The sequence below is a fragment of the Rhipicephalus sanguineus genome, unplaced genomic scaffold, assembly GCF_013339695.2.
Source record: "Rhipicephalus sanguineus isolate Rsan-2018 unplaced genomic scaffold, BIME_Rsan_1.4 Seq1225, whole genome shotgun sequence".
Taxonomy (NCBI): Eukaryota; Metazoa; Arthropoda; class Arachnida; order Ixodida; family Ixodidae; genus Rhipicephalus; species Rhipicephalus sanguineus.
Window position 1 is genome coordinate 22,821 of NW_023614522.1, and position 17,846 is coordinate 40,666.

The 17,846-nt window shown below is 44.4% G+C and overlaps 1 protein-coding gene across 1 annotated transcript; it reads right to left on the reverse strand.

Moving 5' to 3' along the window:
* Positions 1 to 813: 813 nt before the first annotated feature.
* On the reverse strand, positions 814 to 16,203 carry LOC119376484 (growth hormone-inducible transmembrane protein-like). Its single transcript, XM_037646294.2, is given in 5 exon segments — positions 814 to 1,077; positions 3,847 to 4,018; positions 14,678 to 14,880; positions 14,882 to 14,973; positions 16,026 to 16,203. Coding segments are annotated over 5 exon segments (711 nt in total). The 5' UTR covers positions 16,185 to 16,203; the 3' UTR covers positions 814 to 992.
* Between the last annotated feature and the right edge of the window lie 1,643 nt (positions 16,204 to 17,846).

Here is a 17,846-nt window from a genome sequence, read left to right on the forward strand (position 1 = left end):
AATCAAAACAGCAAATTGATAAGCTGCGTAAAGGAAAGACATGCTTATGTTCCAACAGCGAGTAACTATTTTGCGTAAGTGACCTTTTTTTTTTGTGTGTTCAGGGACCCAGTCGCCTACGCAAAAAAAGCAATTTACCAAGATCGCTTGACGAATCTCCATTCCAATCAGTCTCTCCATGTAGACTGCAACAACCATTATCATTTCTACTTTGAGCCACTTTGTTCCGAACTGATAACCAACATATTTTTTGGTTTGGGTATGGCTTGGGTAAGTTCAAGAATATCGGTTCTGGCTCACTTCCAGGCAAAGTTCTGGTTTTGTTCAACACCCTGACCATACATGTCCTAGTATTATTAGTTGAGTAAAAATAACCGCAGGTTGTTGTACTTTATCATGGTTGGACAATTTTCTATGAGCGGTTCAATTAAGTGGAGCGTGTGAAGACGAATTAAGCTGTACAAGTAGTTTATCTCGACATGGAATGCTTGCATGAGCTGATGTGCTTTCCAAGTTTTGTGCAATGACACATATCCCTGAAATATTTGCAGCCATGTTACCTACAGTAGGCATAGAGATGTGAGCAGGATAGGATGCACTCATAATTACAACCTTAAATACAAGACAAAGATCAGATGGCTCGAGAACTCATAGAAGCATTTCACAACTTTTACAACAGAAAAAAATATTTGCGTATCATTCCCATCTTTACTTTTCTTTGAGTGCCCCAGATTAGAACGATAGAAGACTTCTTCCATATGCGTTGCTCTAACTACAAACAACTTTTACTTACAAGAAATGCCAGACAAATACGAAGTTGAACATGGTTATATGTTACTTTATTTAAACCTGCTGCTTAGAACTATACTGGAGACTTTGCAGAGGGATTTGTTTTCACAGAACTTGCTTCCTCTTCTTTCAAGAGCAGAGAATTTTGCATCTTCATGAGTGCCGTAGCACTACAACCATTGCACCTTTTGAATCTTGCCGTTTCACTTTCTCCGTGAACCGCCACCAGCCAGCAGCATGGCAATCCTGATGAAGATGTTCAGTGTGTCCAGATAAATGGAGATGGAGCTGAAAAAATTCAGGAGGTATTGGTTTCTGTGAGCGAGTGTGCATGGTATATTATATACACCACATGTTAAATTTTAGTTTAACACCTGACTGTCATAAGAAATTAATAAAGGAAAGAGGGAGAAAGAAGGGGGGGAAAAAAGGTCAAAATAAGAAGTTAATAAAAAGATAAGTGCAGATTGAAAACAAGAACAAAAAACACTTCCTATCTGCACTTCTACTAAATACATTACAATGAAGCATGTGTGCTTCTCCTGAGTGGATTGCGATCATTTGCTTCATTGCAGATATTCACGCCGATTAAACAATACTATTTTGGCAAATGCTGACAAATGGGCATTGCATCTGAAGGGCAGTGCAAGCTGTGAAGGAAAATGAGAAGGGTGCACGCCTTGAAGCATGGATGGCTCGTGCAGCAGGGATTTTTATTTGTGCTCTATAATTACGAATTTGCTTCAGTAAGCTTCACCCCAACAGAGCCATGCAATGTGGTGAAGAATAACAGCAGAAAGAATTAACCGTCTTACAGTGAAGCATACTACTTGCAAATGTCATCAGAGAGAGGATCTCCAGACTGCTTTGAGAACGCGAAAGGCCACCTGGTCTGATAAACATGTTCCACAATAAGGCGTGGATGGAAAATGAATAGGAGGTAAAACCTTTATGCCTTCGACTTGGTCTTAGAGAAACAAATCAGCAAATTTGCAGTTTTGATCAAATCATCGATTATCAAACTATTTCGCAATCTCCTTAGAGTTCAATATGTCATGATATGACTGTGCCACTAAAATGTCACGTGAAATTGCAACTGAATGTGGACCGATAATCTATGCAGGGGTGCAACAGCCGAAATAGGATTTGGAGCAATTTTTGGAGCAGCAAAATGTTGCTTTTGGAGCACAAAAATCCAAATTTGGATCAGGTTGCAAAGACAAAAAAAAAAAAAAACTGAATTGTTTAGCCCGAAATCCCAAATTTGGAGCAGTATAACAAAGAAGGCTTACTTTTAGAAAAGAAAACAAAAATACGTAAAAACCATTCAACATCACCTAATTCGTGCAAGGTGCACATGAACACTGCTATTTCAATAAAAGTAGTGTGCTGAGCCACCCCACAGTGCAAACAATGACTAAGTCCACATTAGCACTTGGAGGACCTGTCAAATAATTCGACAGGCACTGGAAATGCTAATGTGGACCTGCGAACCTCGCAGCCTAAAAATTTGGGAGATTCGTAAAGCAGGAGCAAGTGGGGGTAGCGAAAAAGAAAACTGGCATATGCTTTTGTCTATTGTTTCTCAAGGCCGCAGAAACGCCATACACAGCAGCTCCAAATGATTTCCAAAATTTTTTAGACGTCAGCGATCATACTAGTACTCATAATTATACGGTGCGTGCACGAATGAGTAATTAAGGAACAAAATGTGCTGTGTCCCTGACAGCTAGTACTACCCAACTGAAATTGGCCGACGGCCGATGGTTGGCAAACAAATGGGCAGCCCTCGGCAACCGGTATTGTTGGCCGACCAATGGTGACCCAAAGTGGGGCCCTGATTGGCAACCAATTATGCTGGCTATTGGTTGGCCGAAGACGTTCAGCCAACGGTCGGCAAATGATAGGGAAAGAGTCGGCACCCAATGCTCGGGAGACCAAATGTGGTCCTCCGTAAGGCCATGCTTTGCTACCTACCACGTTGGCCAGGTACTATGAGCCAGCGACCAGCCGATATTGCTTTATATCTGTGGGCGCAAATTTTTTTTTCCTACACCATGCGCATTATCCTTGGTCAGCGAAAATTTCTTTATGAGTGTTGAGCGTCGGCTGTCATTTTTTGCACTACATTATTCGCACAAGATATTCGATCCAGCTGTGCACCGCCTGATGTCTGCAAGGTCGGCCTACGACCTTGGACCTATGTTAGCAGCCAAAGGTCGGCCGGTGTAAGGCTATTAACCAATTCCAACGTCGGCCATGCACGTTGGGCCAGCATAGAGCCGAGGTCGTTTTTTCAGTTGGGTATCGCATTCATTGCTTCGTCCTTCCAGTAAAACTGACTTTTTTCTCTTCTTTTCGTGGGGGGTTAGGGTCTGCGCGTCTGTATTGGATGACGATGCCCACACTGCAGATGACCAATGCGGCCTCCATTTCTCGCTCAAATTTGCGCAACTGAAAAATTTTAATCTGGTCGGGCATTTTGGCGCAGCGTGGCACAATTTTAACAAATTCACGGTTTTGGCTCAGCTTGGCGCAAAAATAAGGAATTGTATCAAATTGGCGCGATTGGCGCAGCTGTGGCATCCCTGTCTATGTGAAATCAGGCCCCGCAAAAATTTTTAGCCCAGAAGGAGGCAGAAATTATTACAAACTGCAGCCCATATGTGGCACAGGGACTCGGAACATGACAGAAACAGACACCTTTGCATACTTTTTTTAGATCAGGACTCATTTGAAACCACAGACTACTGTGGAAGAAGCGAGGGTTTCAGTTATAAGTATGTGCTGCATGTTTACAGCCTCCTTACCCTGGTAACACACAAGCAAAACTCGCTTAATCTAAAAATTTAATATGTCATGCAAGATATTAGTGTAGAGTTAAACATTGTTACAACTAACCCTGACACACATAATTAAGGAAAGCCTAAGAAGATCCTCCCAAATATCGGCAAGTAAGAAATAAAATACATGACAAAGGTTCTTTTTGTGTCGGTTGTGACTGTTATGCGGTCCGTCCGCCCCAAGACACGGAGAACCAAGGCGTGCTGTACTCACGCATTGACAGGGTCATAGGGCTTTGCAGCATACAGTGGGTAAGTCTCCGCCATCCTGACAATGCGTTGCGTGTCGTAGAGGAGGAAGCCGCCGAATAACACCAAGCCCCCATACATGCTCAGTGAGTAAAGGCCAGCACCCAAGGCTGTGGTGGGAGGCAGGAACATCGAGCCTAGAAAACGAGAGGAGAGCCAAATTCAGACTGCGCGCCTAGAAAAGAAAGTGATGGCTGCACAATGGCAAAAAAAACTCCACTGCAAGTCATCAGTGCCACATACAACGTATACACAGGTACGAGCTGATTTGCACCATTACATGTAGACCATTCACACAACTGAAGATGTTCACGAGATCAAACCTACCTCTGCGAGCATCACACACCATGTGGTCTGTGTAAGCTTTGATTTCTCACAGAGAAACACAAGCAATGCATGGTGGTGTGAAAGTAGACTCCAGAAAAATTGAAACTGGCTAACTCTAAGCTTAATAGCACTTCCTTCAGCTAGATACCATGGCAACATCATCAGCATAATTTATTGTTTCGAAACTTCAGCTGCCATAGTACATACAAACGACTACACAACTTATAAATGGAATTCAAAAACGGTGTATGATTGGACTTGTGGTAGCGCATGACAAGATTTCCTATACATTGCAACGGAAATGGAGGAGACATGCATAGAAGTGAGCAGAAAGCTAAATACATGTATAAAATGAAATACGAATGTTCTGAAATTTACTGGAAATGTCTATAGAATATGATGAAATGTCGTTGAACAATGAATGTCACTGGAGCCAACTTTTTGACAAGGGGACTTGCCTTCGTCAAGGTAGCAAATGCTTTCCCTAGCAGCATTTTATGTGCTTAGGTCACTCTCCCGAAATCACTGCTTTAACCCTTTGAGGGTCAAAGATGTACTATCGGCGTCAAATGAAACCCAACACTGGCGAGCCTTCGCAATGGTATAGTGCGCGCCGTCCAGTTATCACCATGGACAGGCGCGCATATGCGCAGTGTGGTCAAACTGGATGCGTGTGCCTGTCAATGTGATGACAGGACGACGCGCAATATACCATGGAAAGGCTTGCCGCTGTTTGGGTTTCATTTGACGCCAATTGTACATGTACATCATGCCAGTATGTTTAAAACGTGCACCTTTTTTTGATCATTTCTCTTGCTTGGCATGTGCTGCCACACTGCGGGAATGCGTAGAATTTTTTCCTTGCGCCGATATGTCTGTTTTTTTTTATGCTTTACTACAGCGGTGCACCGGCTAGTTTTGGTTTCGTTCTTCGGCCGGTTCCGCTTGTTGCGCCCGCACAACTGATGGCTTTCTGGTTTAGAATCTTTCAAAAGGTGACCGATTTGTTACTATCTCGTTCATTGCTCCCCGGTACGCGATTACGTCCGTTTCCGTGCAGGTGCTGACTGACACAAACGGTGTGCTGCTGTGGTTGTGTTTCCTGTTTTGGGAACTTGCAATAACCGCTTCCGTTCTGTTGGCAATAAGACAAATGATTATTATAGGTTTCAGACTTGTTTTTGCTTTCTGGACGCGCTCACAACTACACAATTTTCTTCAGTGCACTCACCTGCGCAGTTTACTTGCGCTAAAGAAATGCACGCCGGTTTCTCGGCTGCAAAAGTGAGTCTAGCGGCGATTCGGAGGAATCGCCGCTCGACCGGCCAAATCAGAATCTGATTCAGTAAATGCCAGCCCGTCACACGAGGCGTTACTTACAAGTTAAGATTCAGATGTTGAGGAGTGAGCGACATCTCAAAAGCGTGCACGGCGAGACGATGCCGACTGGATAAAAAGTGGCTTTTCTCCCTCCATGTTTCCACTTGACGGCACTACGTGCGCTTATTTTTGTATGTCTATGAACTAAACAGACGTTTATTGCAACGCATAACTTTTTAACAGTCATATAGGTTTTTTTCTTTTAGAATTTACCTTGCTGTTACTCATGAAAAAACCATGTGCATGGTAACATCACAAAAGATTTTTTTGTCACTTTACGGTCACCCAAAAAAATTTTAGAGAATTTTTTTCTGGTATAGATTCGTCTGAAGAACTTAATTTATTCAGAAATAAAAAAACATACATTTTTGGGACGCATTGCAAGAAAAAAATCAACCCTCATAGGGTTAAATGATGAATTCTGCCACTGCTTTAAAATGATGAAGGTGCTGGCACTTCTCATGAAAATCGCTAGCAATTAGCTCCAAGGAGAATTCACCCATGGCTCTTCAATTTAATTATCTATATAAGGTAGTGCACAAATGCTGCAAGCAACAGCTTCACTAACCTGGTATGAATCTGATATGAAAAATCGGGACAATATGTTCACCTTTGTTTCTGAACATGAAGAGTACATCAGTAAACAATTAAACGATGATATATTACTTGAACAAAAATTATCGTATATTGCAGATTATAAGTCGACATTTTTTTTTCATAAAATGACCTTCTAAAGTTTGGGGGTCGACCTTTAATCGGAGCCGTAGAGTCAAATTGTCTGTGGGGGTGAAAGTAGTTTTGATCAAGCTGCAGGTAGTATAACACACTGTGCTTGCATAATTCTGCAATAGCCATCACACAAGGTGCGAAAGCAGGCCGCTTAAAAAAAATTGGCCAAGCTTATACTAAGCACTAAGCCGCGCAAGCCTTGAAACAGCGAAACTGGACGATTCTAAGACTAATCTGGTTGCTTCTAGGTGATGAGGGCCGTTCCTAGGTTGCTTCTAGGCCGTTGCTGGGCTTTCGCTAGGTGATGCTAGGTTGTTTCTACGTTGATTTTCAGCGCAGAGAGGTTCGAGTTAAACCACACACAGTCACAGACACGACACGGATGTCCAAACTCCAGAGACAGAAACCCGCGCTGAAACCAAACGTTCGCACCTCTTATAGATCTATGGGCACGTCGTCGTTGGTGTAGGCCTTCAATCGCTTTGGGGTCTTCTCATAGCCACCGTTGCCTTTTCCATTCACTACAGTTGGGCTAGCTATTGCCTTCATTTTTAGTGGACCAGTGGTGAGCAGTGGGATTTACGCATTTCTGTGCACATACCCGTTTGTTGGGCTAACTGTTGCCTTCTTCATTTTATTGGACCAGAGGTGAGTAGCGGGATTTACCCAATTTCTGTGGCACATACCCATTTATTTTCGAGATAGGGTCGGACACATTATGGCTAGCTTAAACGGCTTCGATGTTAAAAGAGGTGTTTATCTTATGATTTGCCACAAAGTTTTGTTTACACACGATAGAAACACTTTGTTGACAGACAGTGGGCGTTCCACGGAAAAGCTGGCAGCACTTCGTGGGGAACTAAACCGCATGACCAGACCCATGCACCCACAAGCGTTCTCGCATGTTTTGCACTCTTTGCGTGCCTTTTTTCCATTCTGCATTATGCTTCGCTTGCAAATAGTAGTGTGCGATTTTTGTTGCTGCTCAACAGACGCCAAATACTGCCACCACACCAGCAACAGTACAGCACTGCTTTCAAGCAGCAAGTGACTCCAGGTAGAGTTGGAAAACGTTGCAACAAGGTGCAAGTTCGATGTGTCAAAAAAAAGTGTTAGGAATGCAGAAAACAGAGAAGCAAGGTCTTTGCGTGTGCTGCTAAAGGCCGGTCTTTTTCGTGGACCGAGGTCAAGACGATATCCTGCCGTTGAGGAGGCAGTTCGAGATTAGGTTCAGGACCACAGAAGCAAAAGCCTGAGTGTTTGCTATGATAATATTAAAGCAAAAGAACGTACTGTCACGGAGGATACATGCATCTTGCAAACTGAGTTCAAAGTATCCAAGCAATGGATCACGAACTTCACAAAGCACAATGGCCTGAGCCTAAGAGGATGCATGATCGTATGCCAAATGTACACAAAGCATAAAAAAAAAGAGAGAGAGAAAAGAGAAAGAAGAAGGAAAGCGCGTTTTTACGTTACACGAGTACCCGATGGTAAACATTCAGTCCTGCCTCAAGAGGACTGTGTCTGTAAAATGGGAGCGCCAGGTTCCCCTGTAACAATGGGCAACATGCCCAACCATTTCACTGTCATATTGTGCTGTACGGCGACGGGCACCAGCTACCACTATTTCTTCTGTTCCAAAGGAAAATAATCTCAATGAAAGAAAAGCTCCTGCCGAAAGTTATCATGCGCACGAATGAAACGGGGTTCTTTAACGATGAAACGTCCTCGAATGGTTTCGTCTTGTGTGGTGCAGGAGCCCCGTAGCATGGTCATCCTAGATTTTTTCTGCGGCCACGTCACGGATCGAGCGGAAGAAAGCGATTGCGGACTCTGGATGTGAGCTGGTCGTCATTCTGGGCAGACTGACACCTATTGTTCAGCCGCTCGACGTGGCGCTGAATAAGCCATTAAAAGACCTCACCGGCACCTTCTACAACGAATGACTCCAACAGGAAAACCTGAAGACACCGACAGGGCGACTGAAGCGTACTTCTCTGAGAAAAGTGGTGCAATAGGTAAGCGATGCCTGGTATGGACTGCCAACCGACATGGTCCATGTGGAGTTTTCCAAGTGCGGCATCTCGGTACAGCCGGCACCGCTGCCCATGGCGAGTAGCCGCAGTGGCTCACACGATGGCAATGACCGCGACTGCATCCTTCTCTCAAGCGACGAGTTGTAAGTGATTTCTCACGGACAAATAGATGTTTCTTTGCTGGACTCGATCTTCTGCAAACCTTTTGTGAGCTAGAGCCACAGCTTTAGGTGTGCTCTGAGTTAACTAAAGGGGTTGCAAATTAGGGGGTTGTCGGGATATTTTGGAGTCTACTTGTAATTGGAAACACGCGGTAATTAGAGCAATAATTATTAACTTCTAAACTTGCTTTGGCAAATAAGTTTGCTGAAGCTGTTACAGGGCTTTTTGCAATGTTTCACGTGGCCAAAATTTAATCTGAGCCATCAAACTCAGTGTAACAAAAAATAATACAGTATGCTTTGTGGATTTAAAGGCCATTTAAAAAAAGAAGGGACTGTGTAGAGAGCACAGTATCAGACACTGTAGATATGCTCTAAGTAGGGCTCCGTGTTTTCGGAGTTATTTTCTTGAAGTTCGAAGGAGTTTAGGAGTTTATTTTTGGCAGACATTCGGCATTTATCGGAGTTATTTCTCATAGATCGCCAATTCTCCGAAATTCGGAGCTTAACTTTGCATTATTCTCAATACTCGAATTTTAGATGAAATGATATCTGAAAACGAAAACATCAGAACACATGAAGCGTATTTCACTTGTTTGGAAGGTATGAACACACAAACACATATACAAAAGCACAAGTACTTGATTACAAAACACCTACGTTTGTGCATATTACAACCTTATAGCTTGCTGTAATAGATGCAAGCATACTTTAAGAGGTCCGTATTTCGATGTCGTCTGGCATGCCCAGTGCCACCAGGGGACCGTATATCAAGATGTCATCTCGCGCTTCCGGGGCCCTACATACATGACGTCTCTCACAATGTGCACGACAAGCCCTTGTTAAATGTGTGATGGGTTGCAGTCTGCGAGATACTGTTGATGTGAAGCAAACTTTATATCAGCCAAACCGGCCCATTTATCAATTACTGCTCAGAACATGTCCTTTCGATAAACAGGGGTGGAAGCGGGCTTCAGTCTTTTGGAGCAGCTTTGGAGCACCAAAACGTGTGTTTTGGAGCAATGCAAGTTAGTTTTGGAGCACATTCTAGGGTAAAACATCATTGTTAATTGAAATTTCTGTTTCAGGTAAACAAAAAAAATTCGAATGGTTTTTACCAAACATTGAATATTGATGAACCGACCATACTTGCCACAAAATATGTTTCCATGATAAATCATCACAGCTTGCGCAGCAGTAACTAAGATAAAACAACAGATAAGCGATGCTTTGGATAGCTGCACTACCGTAAAATTTCGAGCAAGCGCCGTTTCAAATTCCACTGCTAATTTCACATTTTCACGCAGTTCCGGGAAAGCTCACCCCCCCCCCCCCCGCCCTTTTTCGTACCCCGATTACGTAAGCGTCAACGCAACGGTAGCCTCCTTGAATCCCATCCAAACCTGCTTAGCAGCCCAATCTCTAAGCGCCTGCGGGTGAAATGTTGTAAAAATGATTCTTTGTTCTCCCGAATAATGATTGCACCCCGCACTTAGCGCAAGGCATCCATGACGATTTTCAGGGTCCCGTGAGCAAAAGCATGGCCTTCGAGATCTATATTCCAAGGTCGTAACTATGACGATGTAGTCAGCTAATGTAAGGCCTTCCAGACCGGTGTTTGTTGCTTAGCGCTGCTGCGTTGGAACATCATCGGGTGCTTCCATGTCATGCTTCCCGCGGTTTGATCGCGTTGCCATTGCGTTTGTTGTGCTCGAGGGCCGTTGTTATGCGTCGTGCCACGAAGGAAAGCGGAAGACTTGTGAGGAAGTCCGCATGCATCTTTTATTTTTATTTTTCGGGCGAAATTTGCAGCCGCCATCTTGAATTTACGTGCCGTTCCAGGAATCCGCCTTCCGACCCCCACTTTGCCGATATTTTGGCTTGTTGGGGGGGGGGGGGGCACTTGCTCTGAATTTTACGGTAAACGTTCATGTTCCGCAGCTGACATGAACAACTGAAGAAAGACAACATTTAAGCTAATAAAGGTTACCTTTATTCTAGACACAATGAGACTCGACAAATATACCTTTAAAAAGCCAATGCTCCCGTTCTTAAAGCCCCACAGCCGACATGATAACCCACAGGAAAATATAGATAAGCAATGCACTGCGTAGCTAAACCTGACTACACTTCCGAGATTTTTTTTTATGTTCATATTAACGAAACACTAGCTGAAATGTACAAATGAGAAGACGAGAGAACTGAAATCTTCAAAATATTCCGTCACCACTGGTGTGACAACGGAAAAGCGACTGAGCAGCTACTTTCCAGTAGCCAGCTCTCTCCTGCCCTTTTCTGCTCGCTAGCTTTTTCGTGCCGTCACGAGTGTCACGGAGAGCGCGCCAGGTTGATATGAGCTCACTCGGGCGCGCCACGCCGAGGATGACAACGGCACATGAAGGCAACAAAGGCCACCTGGGAGCAGTTTCGGCGCAATAATGCGTTTTGGAGCAGATTGGCGCAGCAGAAGCGCATTGGCGCAGCGTGGCGCAAATGGCGCAGCACTTCCACCCTGGATAAAGAATGGAAGACGGTCATATTGGCCTTTATTAGGGGTGTGCGAATATTCGAAATTTCGAATATTTTTCGAATAATGTTTGCTATTCGATTCGATTCGCACTGAATTTTACTATTCGAACTTCCCAAAAACAAGTACAGTCAACGTCCGATTGAAAGTGACCCCTTCAAATTTTCAAAATGCTTCACCTCATTACACTGACGTACTGCGGCAAAGCTGCCTTTCAAGCTCCGTTAATGTCGAACTTTGCCAAGGCACAGTCAACGTCCGATTGGAAGTGGTCCCTAGGTTTTCAATATGCTTCACCTCATCACACCCCGATAACACACCCCGATATTGCGGCAAAGCTGCCTTTCAAGCTCCGTTACGGTCGAACTTTGCCAAGACACAGTCAACGTCTGATTAGAAGTGGTCCCTAGATTTTTAATATGCTTCACCTCATCACACCCCGGTATTGCGGCAAGGCTGCCTTTCAAGCTCCGTTACGGTCGAACTTTGCCAAGACACAGTCAACGTCCGATTGGAAGTGGTCCCTAGATTTTCAATATGCTTCACTTCATTATACTCTCGTATTGCGGCAAAGCTGCCTTTCGAGCTCCGCTACGGTCGAACTTTGCGAAGACACAGTCAACGTCCGATTGGAAGTGGTCCCTAGCTATTTTAATATGCTTCACTTCATTATACTCTCGTATTGCGGCAAAGCTGCCTTTCGAGCTCTGTTACGGTCGAACTTTGCCAAGACACAGTCAACGTCCGATTGAAAGGGTCGCTAGATTTTCAATATGCTTCACCTCATCACACCCCGGTATTGCGGCAAAGCTGCCTTTCAAGCCCCGCTACGTCGCAAATGTATTAACTCAAGAAACGCTGGTCCAACATGGAGATGAAAGATGTGGCAGAGTTGGGGGCTCAATTAATGCTGTTTTTGGCCTGAAATTTGGGCAGGAAGTCTGAAAATCGGACGCCGAAGCTTTTTAGCATCCAAAAATTCAGATGTCTTATATATCGACGTCTACGAGGCAGATTTGGAACTCTGGACTTGAAGGGAGCACACCCTTGTCCGCCACATCAGTTGGGCTTCCACAAGTTGAAAGAGGAGGAGAGGCTGAGGAAATGGCATCCTTGCCTATCACGTGTAAAGTGTTGTCGGCAACACTTTGGCTGCACCAAATCATGTATAAATAGAATTCGGCCTCTACATTGCCTCATTCTTGATAAGACAACTATGAAACACCACCCCGCCAGTGCTTCATCAACCTAGCGAAAAGAAACACTTTCATGTTGCTATCTCATAAGAATATGCTTAGGAATCCTCTCTAACTTTTTCTTCTGCAATTTTGCTTTGAAGTATTCGAAAATATTCTAGAAATATTCTAGAAATATTTGAAAAATATTCGATTCGCACTCACACCTCAATATTTGAATTCGCTTCGCACCCAAAATTTTGCTATTCGCACAGCTCTAGCCTTATATAATTGGAGTTGATCGGATAACTCCGAATTGTCAAAAATTTACAGTTAAACATTAAAATTTTAGCGCTTATAGTTTTTTTCTTTTTATTTATCCGAGAACAAGGAGCCCTAAATATAAAGCATGAGTTCATGCAAAATTTTGTTTGAAATATGAGTGGAAGCATCATGAAAAGTAATCAAAAGGAGACAACTTTTGTATGCTTGAGTAACGCATGACGCATTACATGCAGCTCATCGGCACCAATTTTTACATCTCCCAGTGGCATTGTGAGGTTCAATGTCCCGAAGCTGCACAGTGCATTATGACAGACTCCGTAGTGGAAAGCTCTGGATTGGTTTTGACAATGAGGTGTTATTTTTTAATGTGCACCCAAGGCACGGTATGTGGGTGCTTTTTTTGTACTCCACCGCCATCGAGGTGCAATAGCAGTGGCCGAGAATGGAACCGATGACCTTGCGCTGAGCAGCAGAGCACCATATAGACATTGAGCTGCAGCAGTGAACGTTTTGAAGAAAACGATAAGAGCTCAGTGTGCAATTTTTAGGTTTGCTTGCATGCTTTTTCAACGAGCCTCAGAAATAAAGTTCGAGTTATACAGTAAAACCTCGTTAATTCAAAGTCACTGGGACTGTGAAAAACTTTCGAATTAAGCGGTTTTTTGAATTAACGAACATACAAAAAGCGGGATGCAAGGAATTTGAATTACTAAAGTAATCAGAGGTGGTCGTTTGGCCTTCTATTTTGCGGCTCCAAGGGTTGTTTTCAGCAATACCCGTCCCCTTTTTGCCGCAAACCCGGGAAACGGCAAGCCTCGCTGCTGTCAGCGCAAAAAAAGAAAAGAAAAGAAAAAAAGAAGTCTCGTGGTCAGCTGAAATGCGTGCCTGCGGAAAAAAACGGCGTGCTTCACTGCAGCACAGTGGTGACACGCGGGCAGCATGTCACCTGCTCCTCGCAGCGTCACGGAGTCATGATGCGACCATTCGCCCATTCTTTCTGGTAAAATAAAGATATGATAATGGCCAGTGTGACGGAATCCGCGATCTGTTCTGGCTGGAAAACATCATCATTGAAGTTTTCGAAGTAGGCGTTACAGGCAAGAACTCCGCCAGCAGTGCAAGTGCGCAAATTGCCGGAGCAACCGCCAGTCGGAGATTCGCGTACATCATGAATTCTGTTAGGTCGTCCTTTATTATCTTTTCTTTTCCCAAAAGAATGGGTAATTCATGACGCGCTGACGTTGTGAGAAGCATGTGACATGCTTCCCGCGTGTCCCCGCTGTGCTGCAGTGAAGCCGTCTTATTTTCAGCCGGCGCACATTGCAGCTGACTACGAGACCGCGTTTTTTTTCTTTATTACTTTTTTTTTGCGCTAGCACTAGCAAGGCTGGGTTGCTTCAACTGTCACTCATTAAGATCGCTACACTGCATTGCCTTGTGGCTCCTAACGGCCGTCGCTTCCGCGGAGTTGCGGCGAAATCGGGATCGGAATTGGCACATGGCACCCAAAGTTTTCGAATTAACCGGGCTGGCGCTGACCGCCGCTTCAAATATCCACTCAGATTTACATTGCAAAATACGGGACCGCAGAAACCCTTCGAATTAAGCGGGATTTCGAAATAACCGAGTTCGAATTAATGAGGTTTTACTGTAGGTGTACAGATAAAAAGAAGTTCTGGTTTTATACGCCAAATCAATAACCTGATTATGAGGAACATAATGACAATAATGCATGTTGCTGGGTGAGTCGGTCGTACATCATTAAACAGGGCGCTGCACAAAGGAAACACGAACAAGAAGTGAACGAAGACGGGTGCAATCACTATAATGACATGCAGCGAAGCAACTCTTGCGCAGTGCGCTCCCCCCCCCCCCCTCTTCTGACAACCCCTTTCAATCACTAATGTACTGCACTTCAAAGTATACACTGTAACTGACCCAAGCCTTACAAACTGAGAGTGACAAGAACTGCTCCCCTGTGAGTGTCTCTTATAAAAGGAGTTCAACTTTACACTACAGACAGCTTGAAACTCAATTTTAGCAGTTTATCTTGGTGCCTGCTAATGAAACCTAACATGCCTCAAGATTTGTGACTTTCAATGCAGGATCCACTTATTAGTTGCCTATCGTCGGACCAGAAACACACGCCAAGAAGCAAGAGAAAGGCACGCACCAAGAGAGGAGGCGAACACAAATCCCAGTCCGATGGCGAGGGGCCCACCCATGTTGAGGAATTTGTCACTTGGGGCACAGGCAGCCACCGTGGACAGGCCCGTCACCACGCCAGCAGTGTAGCATGCAGCACGCATCATTATAGGGCCACCCAAGAGGCAGAGGGGGGCCACAAGGGCACCCATGACGCCACAGTGCAAGCCCGGCCGCCTGTTTGGTACCCAGCCCTTCTCTGTAGGGCAGCGAGCGAGCGACCATGCCTGTGCCGATCATGGCTGCAAAGCTTGCCCCTATGGCCTGCATTATTGCAAGGAGACAGAAGCAATGTTCATCAGTATGGCACAAAAGGAGAAGAAAAGCTTTGCAAGGCAGTGGAACACGACATAACACTGTCTGCACAGCACAGGTGACAAGGAGAAGCCAACTACATTTGTTATGCCGCTTCTCATGGGAAGGTGCAAAGGATGGAATTACACTACAATATAATCTCAATAATTGGGCACCTCTAAATTCGAACTGCACAATTGGTTACTGAAAGGATGTAGGCATTCGAACAAAAAAGTCCCATGAATTCAAACTCTAAAAGCTACTTTAAGGTTATTTTGAACAAACTTTCTTGCGCCTTCCAGAAAAACGTTGTGTCAGTTGCCTCTGAAGCTTTTGACACAGCCCAACTACCTATACTAGGCATGCGAGGAAATAGTGCACATGTAGCTACCAGTTGTCTCAGCTTGCCCGACCTTTGTACCCCCCCTCCCCACAGATTACCTGCGAAGCAGAGTTCTGCACTTATACGAGCTGTGAAGCTCCCTATTGGCTCCATGTATCCAAATACGCACATGCCATTAGCAAAAACTGAGAAGGTCTTCAGATTTTAGTGGCACCCGTATGCGGAAAAACAAGCAAATAAATGGCATTTTGTGTTGCATTGCACAAGCCCGTAAGCAATGCTGTTTGATGAAGCGAGCCGTGTGTTTATGTTTGCAGCTTGCAACTTGCAGATGGTACTGCAGCCGTAGAACTATTCGCGACCTTTCTTGAAAGTGATTCTTAATTCTCGCCATGGCAACTCGTGTAATGACAGCGAAGACTGCAGCGATCGTGGCACTGATGTGTGTTTTCTACCGTCACTCCCAGGTGCCGCGTCAGTTCGCTATCTTCCGCGATGTTGTCCATGGGCATGTCCGGATCTTGGAATAGAGTTTCGCAACTGGTATGAGTGAAGAACTCTGCCTGCAAGGGGTACCGGCTTCCTATGCATTTGGCTACCTGTCGCCTTGAGGAGGATGCATGCACAGGAAGACTGAATCACCCTCTCCTGCACATCTCCTGGATAACACCACACTCACCAGCCACGAGTTGCGCATCACCAAGTTCAGCATGGCTGGATGCCGGCTCACTGCCAATGCTGAAGCTGCCGTGATGACAATGCTACCTCCAAAGTAGGTGTAGGTGTCACGCACCCTCTGCCGCACGTACTCTGGCCACACCCTGCAATGTTTTTTCATGCAACACTCATTCAAAACTAAAAGAAAAGTGAGATCAGAGAGTGCACATGAAGGAGGAATAACCACTCAGAGTGTGAGCTTAGAAACGCAACTGCTGGGTCTAACAAAACTTCACGCCTCATAGTATATAAAAATAAAGACGATGCAGCCACAACATAATGTAAACAAAAGGGGAAGTCTCTCCCATTTTGACTTGGCAAGTGAAAGAATTGCTTCCACTCAAAATTTGCAAGGCTAGTTATTTGCTTGAGGTCAATACAGAAAATATTCACAAAAAAAAAAACTGTGCGATGGTTTCAGCACGTGCTACGCAAGCACTTGGAAAAGAAAACACACAGGACAGTGCTATGCACTAACTGGCCCAGCAAACCACCTTGCTCAACTATAACGAAAAAGATTGCGCAACCTCTTCAGTAGCTATTTTCCATTCAACTACCATGTTCATTCAATCATAAGGCAAAGGTGCCATTGGGGTTCCATGCCCCAAAAGACTGAAATTACGTTTGCACACTGATATACGGTGATATACAATAGCTGATGAATTATTCAGACTTGGCAGAAATTTCCAGAAATGCCAAACAACAAAAGTTAGCGAAAACAAAATGCAAAAGCAAGAACTTACTGCAGCAAGAAATTGTGTTTATTTTTGAAGTGGCCAGGAGAGCTTGCGAATTTACAGCTGTGTACCCATGCTTACATAAAGATGCCACCAGGCCAGCATACTCTCTCTGGCCACTGTCATGCTGGCCATATAAACATGGCGTCACGGATTGCCATTTTTTGCGACCTGACGTCACACTCATTAATGGGTGCCGCGCTCCTGTGCGACCATCAAGGAGCAAGTATCGTTGACTAGCAGGATGGGGATTATAAGCTGTAGAGTCGGCATTGTTAAACACCATTGTAGCTTGACAATGAAAGGGTTTTATCTTTCAAGAAAGTGGGGTGCGGCTGCAGAAGTCTATGGTACATCTTAAGTTATTCAACCTGCTCGACAGTGGCCTTCAGAACTAGACTCCTGGCAAAAAAGGCACTGCAATCCCACTCTATGCAAGGAGACTTGCCAGCACTCTGTGAGATTGCTAGACTTCTTGGCTTTTGGGACTCATGAACGTTACCCGGTCATTGCATGCCATCTGTTGTTTACTTTTGAACATTTGCTTCAGCTAACCACTGTTGACCATATACTTTGAACCGTTAGTGAAGTGTGATTCTTGTGCTAATTTTCGCATCTATTGTTAATTTCTTGCTACTTACATTGTGCGTAACTGATTAATCTTAAAGGGACTGTCTACTGCTCGGAAAAATTTTTCTGATTGTGGTGAAAATGAGAAGACCGTTCGTCACATCGGCGGCAACGAGCATGCTTTTGTCCCATAAAAAAGGAATTATATTTTTAATTCGATGTTGAAAATCGTGAAAGAATAACCGCTAGCGTCACCCAACGCCGATGTGGTTCAATCTACTGCTAGGACCAGAAATCCTCGCAGGTAGGCTCATTTTGCTTAAAAACAAACATGTGTAAATTAAAATTGCATTCTTGCACTTCTTTGGTTTCGAGGATGCACTGGCAATGTAGCAAAGCAAGACGTTTACATTTTAAATTGCGTTCTGCTTGCAGTAATGCCCGTGTCTTCATGCTGTCCCAAAGGCATAGTCCGA